The sequence below is a fragment of the Alosa sapidissima genome, chromosome 20 (genome assembly GCF_018492685.1).
Source record: "Alosa sapidissima isolate fAloSap1 chromosome 20, fAloSap1.pri, whole genome shotgun sequence".
Lineage (NCBI taxonomy): Eukaryota > Metazoa > Chordata > Actinopteri > Clupeiformes > Clupeidae > Alosa > Alosa sapidissima.
The window spans coordinates 19,108,847-19,116,346 of NC_055976.1; the positions used below are offsets into that span (position 1 = coordinate 19,108,847).

The 7,500-nt window shown below is 44.6% G+C and overlaps 1 protein-coding gene across 1 annotated transcript; it reads right to left on the minus strand.

The window, feature by feature from the left end:
* Positions 1 to 2,716: 2,716 nt before the first annotated feature.
* On the minus strand, positions 2,717 to 4,572 carry LOC121694610 (potassium voltage-gated channel subfamily A member 1-like). Its single transcript, XM_042074816.1, has one exon. The coding sequence runs from the start codon at positions 4,198 to 4,200 to the stop codon at positions 2,812 to 2,814; it is 1,389 nt and encodes a 462-aa protein (XP_041930750.1). The 5' UTR covers positions 4,201 to 4,572; the 3' UTR covers positions 2,717 to 2,811.
* Between the last annotated feature and the right edge of the window lie 2,928 nt (positions 4,573 to 7,500).

A 7,500-nucleotide genomic window follows, 5' to 3' on the forward strand; every position in this document is an offset into this window, starting at 1 on the left:
ATATACCATGAATGTTGTAGCATTGGTGATTTTGATGAAGCGCAAGACTGCAGGCATAACCCAATTGAAGAATCTAGAATATTTAATTTTTAACATTAGTGTTTAGTTGGTGATTGCAAATCTGAAACCATAAATATTTTGCTGCTTTATTTTGCATTTAGTGTATGTAGAGTGATTTGAGAACTGTGCCTAAAACAAATGTGACCTTGCTACAGGAAACATGGGAAAGCAACTGTAAAAACAAGTAAATGTTTATCTAAGCCATATTTGGATTTGTGGTTAGTTTGGGGTTAGGGTTAGTTACCTGTAATAGCATACACATTCGAAGGAGCCTATTGCTAACACTGGGCTTGTATAATGTAACAACTGCACACATGTAAAGTGGAACTCTCAAAAGGCACGTAAGCACAAATAAATATTTTTAAAATCACAATAAATATAAATGGCCACAATAATAACACTGATTGGGCAAATGTTTAAAAATCTTTTTTAAATGTGAAAATGGTGATAAATTTCAGCGGGTTAAATACTTTCGAAACCCACTGTGTACAACTCTGAAAAGGCACTCTGTCTCTCCAACTCCAGCAGGCCAGTAGAGCCTCATTCATAAAGTACTGGAGTAGTCACAGCCAGTCTGCAGCTTCGCAGCGTGTGCCTGTCTAATTCAGGGAGTAAAACACACTTTTGGCTCGTCCCATCCCCAGAGCAGCTCAGTAACAGGAACACCCCTAAACTCACGCCAGAGAAACAGGAGTGTGTGAGATGTGTGTGTGTGTGTGTGTGTGTGTGTGTGTGTGTGTGTGTGTGCGTGCATGCGGCAGGTGAGTGATGCCCCTCTAAGCACCTCTCTCTCTCTCTGCCGCATCATACAGGGTGACTGTGATTTGACATCAGGCCTCATTCCACCACCGCAAGAACTGCCAGCGTCAGCCACTTCCTGCCCGCTGCCACGACAACCACAACCCAGCTTGGGGGTGACAAGCGCCAGCGGGGATGAAAGACAGCACGCGTTAACCCCCCCCCCCACACACACACACACACACACACACACACACACCATCCACCGCAGAGGTCTAGGAGGGCACACACACCCCTCTGTTGAGGCACGTGGGCGTAATTTAGCCCCTGGACTGCAATGGTCGTGAGGGCTGTGGGGTCGGGTGGGAACAGAGCCCGTTGGCCCTGCAGATAATAACCTTCCTCCACCCCGGACAGTCCCGCCGGCTCAGCGTCAAACGCTGCCTATCCAGGGGTCAGGCCCGGCGAGAAAGCTCTGTGTGTGTGTGTGTGTGTGTGTGTGTGTGTGACCATGTTTCTGTGTGTGTCTGTGTGTGTGTGCTCAGGCCTAGGACGTGTGCATGTGGTTGTGTAAGAGGTTGCTTAAACCCTAACCAGAGGAGAAGAGGGGACAAACAAAAAAGGGGAGGAACATAGGGTGTCCCCTACAACATTTGCTCCCATGTTTCAACAGGGCTCCAGGGATACGGGGCTATGCGATGCCACACAGAGCGAACATGCAGACATCCCCTCGACATCTAACACAGATATAAGAGCAACACCAGCTTCACCATGGCAACAATGGACTGCTTTGCGATTGTTGGACTTTTATTTTGACAAGTTGTCGTCATTCTGTCTTCTACATTGTTAAAAGGTTTGGTATGAATGTTGAGTCATGTCTCATGAAGCAGTCATGAATGCTTTATGTGCAGGTTATGACAGCTGCTATGAATGTGTTATGAACTCACCCATCAAGTAAAGTGTTACTGAAAGAGTTACACTTTACTTGAAGGTATCTACATAAGAGTGACATGACACTGTCATGAACGTGTCATAAACAAAGTCATAAATGTTTATGATACAACGCTTCTGTTATTAAGTGTCATTCGGTTTTTGTCATGACAACTTAGGGTTAGAGTTAGGGTAAGGGTTAGAGTTCATGTGTCATGAAAGTGTCATGTGTTCATGACAGTGTCATGTCACTGTTATGTAGATACCTTCAAGTGTAACCGGTGAAAAAAACTAAACCATCAGCTAACCAGCGATATTAGGCTCGAACGGCCAGTGGTCTCCTTCTTTCAGGCTTTTTCCAGAGTAAGTGCATGAATTTCCGTGTGACAACAAACCAGCTGTGCTGAGCTGGGTATTCTAATCCGAAATGATTAAGCATCCCATCAAAGTCATTTCTGCAGGCCAACAGGGACCTCTCTGACCAACCAGTGTAAATTACCTTGTGGTATTTTGAATTCTAATATTATTGATGTGGTCATTGTTTTTTTTTTCAGCTGCTCAAAGGGCAACACTATGCTAAGTTATAGTGCTTGAGGGACTTTGTTTCATTCATTTTCTACAAATATGGAAAAGGCATTCTCAACGTTGCTGCAGCTAAGATTCTGGTCACTCTTGTGACTCTCACGTTTGCTCAACAGTTCCATGCTTCTTTCTCATAACAACCCACTTTTTTTGACCATACATAACTAATTAGCATTAGTTAACAGTGTGTCAACAGATAGTTTATTATAATTTTGTTGATAACCGGCGCATCTGCAGATAGTCTATGTGGGTGGTCTATGAGTAAAGTGTGAACGATAAATTTGTGCTGTTTTAACCTTTATGCCTCTCTGTCTTTGGCCATCTATTAAGGTGCTCCAGACATCAATGTTAAACAAAGTTCAGAACCAATAACATTTATTTTAGTAGTAAACTACATGTACTCTTCTCCAGATACTTTCTTTATTAGCAAAACAAAGAGATTTATCCATTCTAAATGTGTCCATAGGGGGCCTAGACGATCCTGGAGGTGGTGCTGGGCTTCTAATTGTCCGCAGGTTCGATGGACGAACGGGACATGGATGCCCCCGGGCGCCTCTTCATGAAGGCCATGCAGCTGGCTGACCGCTCCTCTATCTCCTGCTTGTGCGCGCCTCTGTTCATCATACTGTAGTAGTGTGTGAAGTTGGAGACGATGATGGGGACAGGCAAGGCTAGGGTCAACACGCCGGTGACCGCACACAGGGAGCCCACGATCTTCCCGCCGGCCGTTATGGGGCATATGTCGCCGTAGCCGACCGTTGTCATGGTGATGATGGCCCACCAGAAGGCCTCGGGGATGCTGCGGAACTGAGACTTGGGGTGAGCGGACTCAACGAAGTAGATGGCGCTGGAGAAGAGGATGACGCAGATGAGGAGGAAAAAGATGAGCAGGCCAAGTTCTCGGACGCTGGCGCGGAACGTGTTCCCGAGCATCTTCAGCGCCTTGGAGTGGCGGGACAGTTTAAAGATGCGGAACACTCGGACCAAGCGCATTATTCTCAGGATGGTCAGACTTGTGTGTCCAGAGGGTTGACTGGCGTTCTGTTCATCAGAATTTTCTGCCATGAGTGTGACGAAATAAGGCAAAATGGACCCAATATCAATGATGTTCAGCAGGTTTTTAAAAAATTCCAGTTTACTTGGGCAGGCGAAAAAGCGCACTATCACCTCAAGAGAAAACCAAGCAATGCATGCTGACTCCACAATGAAAAACGGGTTGTGGAAAGGCAGTAGATGACTATCAGCATGAGAAGAGTTGGTCTTAGGGATGTCAATCTTGAATTCTGGCATTGTTTCCATACAGAAGATGGTTATTGATATCACAATGGCCAAAACGGACACAACAGCAATGCCTTTGGCTGGGTTGGAGCTCTCCGGGTACTCAAACAAGAGCCACATTTGACGTTTGAATTTGTTCTCTGGTAGCGGTTTCTCTTCTTCTTTCACAAAGCCCTCATCTTCTTGAAACTTCTGCACTGCCTCCTCTCCTAGTTCATAGAACTTAACTTCCTCCAAAAATATGTCAAATGGAACATTAGAGGGTCTCTTTAATCGCCCCCCTGATTGGTAATAGTGCAGAATGGCATCGAAGCTTCGTCGGTTCCTGTCAAAAAAGTATTCGATGCGAAGAGGGTCGAAATACCTGATTCTCTTTTCGGGATCCCCCAGGAGAGTGTTCGGGAACTGAGCAAGAGTCTTTAACTGGGTCTCAAACTTCAGACCCGATACGTTGATCACAACTCTCTCACAGCAGCCATAGTCACTGTAAACATTTTCATATCCTGACTGGGGACGCCTGTCAGTAAGAGAGATAGTCTCGTCATCATCCATGTTATAAATGAAGCTATGCCTCTTGCTGCCTTTGTCCTTCTCTTCCATCAATAATTCCATTCATGGTCAAGTCTTTCATCAAATCAATTCATCAAAATATAATGAAATCCAGGAAAGTAATGTTATCTCACTGTTAGTTCTCTGATTAGTTTTGCTGTTGTTTTGCAGATGCTTTTGTTGTTTTCACAAGCACCTTTAGAATGAAACCGAAGTTGTCATGGTTGAATGCCACAAAATTCTGGAACTTGTCTGTAACAATCACACTGTTCTAGAATGTTCAGTGAATACTCTGAATCTATTATTAGTGGGTTTGATCCAGCAAGCCCACTATTGTTCTTCTTAAGTTTTTAAGTTTATCGACGCGGTTCGAACTCCAAAAATTCAGGCCCAAACCGGTGTAGCTTGCTTGTTACTTTCGTGTAGCCCTTGTCGTTCTCGCATTATTCCTGTTTTTCGGCGTTTTTGGGCCCCATTGAAATGAATGCCGGAATGTTCAGGATTCTAATTTCGATTATGACATCACAGCTCTAATTGCTTAAGCTTGCACCTGGCAGAGTTCTAAGCCATCTAGCAATGTCTAATGGGCTGGGCTGGGCTGTCTGTGTATATGAAGGTGTGTGCGTGTAACTTTTGACCCGTATGTCTGATTTTCATAAATGAGGTACCGTTGGAATCCTTGGATGAGGCCGAGTTCCATGCCCCTGATCAAACCCACTCTTGCAGTTCCTCGGAACCGCAATTCTAGTTTTCACAGTGATCTAAACGAGATACAAGATAATTGGTTTAGGTACTATCTCCCAATCTGCCTTCTGCCATACAGTTTTGTACTGTACTTGACTAACTACATTTATAATGAGTCAGGGGGTGGAATGAAGGCAGAAAAGTGACAGTAGTTTTGATGATGTTGCAAAAGCTGACTCTGGACAGTAAATTGGGTAATTGAATACAGGCAACTTCACTCGAACACCATGTCAGCACAATAATCGGAGACATATTCTAACCAGGACAACAATATTGACTCAACTGTGTTACAGTAAATAAATCATAGTCATTAAATGCAATACAAGTATCAGGTCCCTGGTGTATGGACATGGCTAACTCTTGAGTTTAAATACCTGCAGGATGTAAGACCAGCACTAAAACACAGATTTTTGACACTAAAAATCTATAGTTCCTTGCAGTGGCTTTGTTTAAAAGCAATTTAACCAACATGTTATGCTATAGTGAAATAAAAATGTCAAGAAAGCATTTAGAATAGATGGTGATTTAAGATGGAAAATAACATTTGAAAGATTATGACCACAGTCACATAGGGGCATAGGGGCATGGGGGCAGCCGTGGCCTACTGGTTAGCGCTTCGGATTTGTAACCGGAGGGTTGCCAGTTCGAACCCCGACCAGTAGACACGGCTGAAGTGCCCTTAAGCAAGGCACCTAACCCCTCACTGCTCCCCGAGCGCCGCTGTTGCAGGCAGCTCACTGCGTCGGGATTAGTGTGTGCTTCACCTCATTGTGTGTTCACTGTGTGCTGATTGTGTTTCACTAATTCACGGATTGGGATAAATGCAGAGACCAAATTTCCCTCACGGGATCAAAAGAGTATATATACTTATATAGCGCTGTGCATCCCAGAACAAGCAGAGCAGTCACTTATCACAAGGTTAAGGGAGAACACAAAGGGAGCACAGGGCAAACATAAACTTTTATGACCTGGCAGCAACAACATGTTGTTGGACTCATATTCTCAATTCACAATGGTTTTAAAAGGGGAGCAGCACAGCATTTTCATAACGAAAACAGATATTTGTATTATTCATTTATAAAACATCTTTAAATACTGCTGTCTCAAACTTCAGACTTACGCAGGGCACTAATATGGCAGGTAGTCAACAAACAGATATCCCATTATTTATTTATAAGAGCGCATCCTCCTTCATATCAACACTCACAGCCCAAGGTCTAAAATGGCTGCTTGTACACAACCTGTCATGGGTGAACTCGGGTCACGCACAGTGTAAATCCCTCCCACACGTCAGTATGGCATGCGGGATATTGTTGTGCATATTCCACGGGCACAACAGGCTGGGGAAGGGGGATATTAATAGTTTGGCCTTTGGAGTTATACCTCCACCGCAGGAAGAGGAGCTGCTCTAGCTGATTCATCTCGTAAACTGCCCGCTCCTCCTCATCTGCTGACGAGGGTGACTCTGCCAAACGCGGAGCACACTGTGCCGCTCAGCCCTTGAGAGGACGCTGCCGCATTTTATGAGCTCGAAATACACACTCAACCATGAAGAATAATTCCCCCCTGCCATGGCGTGAGATAAAAAATTCTGGGTATAGTCGTTCTCAGGACTAAAATTAATGAGTGGTTTCCTGTTCAGACGCCGACTGGTAAACAGCAGGAACCGGGGAGGCTTTTTTAATGAACCTGAGACGCGGTGCATGATGGAAAGTGTCGCATCCTTTACATTGTGGAACTAAATATACCACTGACATTTGCTCTGACACTACAGACATTGTGTGACCTGTTCATCACAGATGTCCTGAGATGTCTGATGGCTTCATTACTTTGTGTGTGCGTGTGTGTGTTAGGGGTTTCATCAAAAAGTCAAATAATCTACTATTAAAACCAATAGTCGGTGATGTAGGCAGCAGTCAACTGCCTAGTCGTGGACAAAAGGGGAAAAGGACCTGTTCCAGTGACATGTGAGAATAAGAGCCTGTCTGCTATAGATAACATTCTAAAGATGAAATACCCGCTGCCAATAGCAAGCACTAGCAGTAATGTTAGCACCAGCATTGTACTGGTACATAACTACTAGTCAACTAGTCGACAACTATAATAAAGTACTTGTCAACTAGTAAAAATCAGTAGTTATTAAAATTCCTAGTGTGTGTGTGTGTGTGTGTGTGTGTGTGTGTTTGTGTGTGTGTGTGTGTGTTTATTTAAAGAGACCATCCCACCGTGGAACAATCAGATATCAGAAGCATCTCGGTGTCTCATTAAACTAAGCAGAAATCTGCAGGGTCAGCAGTTGAGGGAATTTAATTGGAATGATGCGAATGCACACACCAGCAATGGGCAGGACACAGAGAAACAGTAGCATGTGGACAAGCAGACTGGTGCTGGATGGACACACAGACTGGTGCTGGATGGACACACAGACTGGTGCTGGATGGACACACAGACTGGTGCTGGATGGACACACAGACTGTTGCTGGATGGACACAGAGACAACACACAAACATACAGGAACCTGTCTGATGGAGCTGATGTGGGATACACATACACACTCACACAGACACACACACGGACACACACACACACACACTCAAACACACACACACAGACGCACCC

Coding starts and splice junctions, on each gene's coding strand:
- LOC121694610 (XM_042074816.1), bottom strand. CDS start 4,200: ATGGAATTATTGATGGAAGAGAAGGACAAAGGCAGCAAGAGGCATAGC.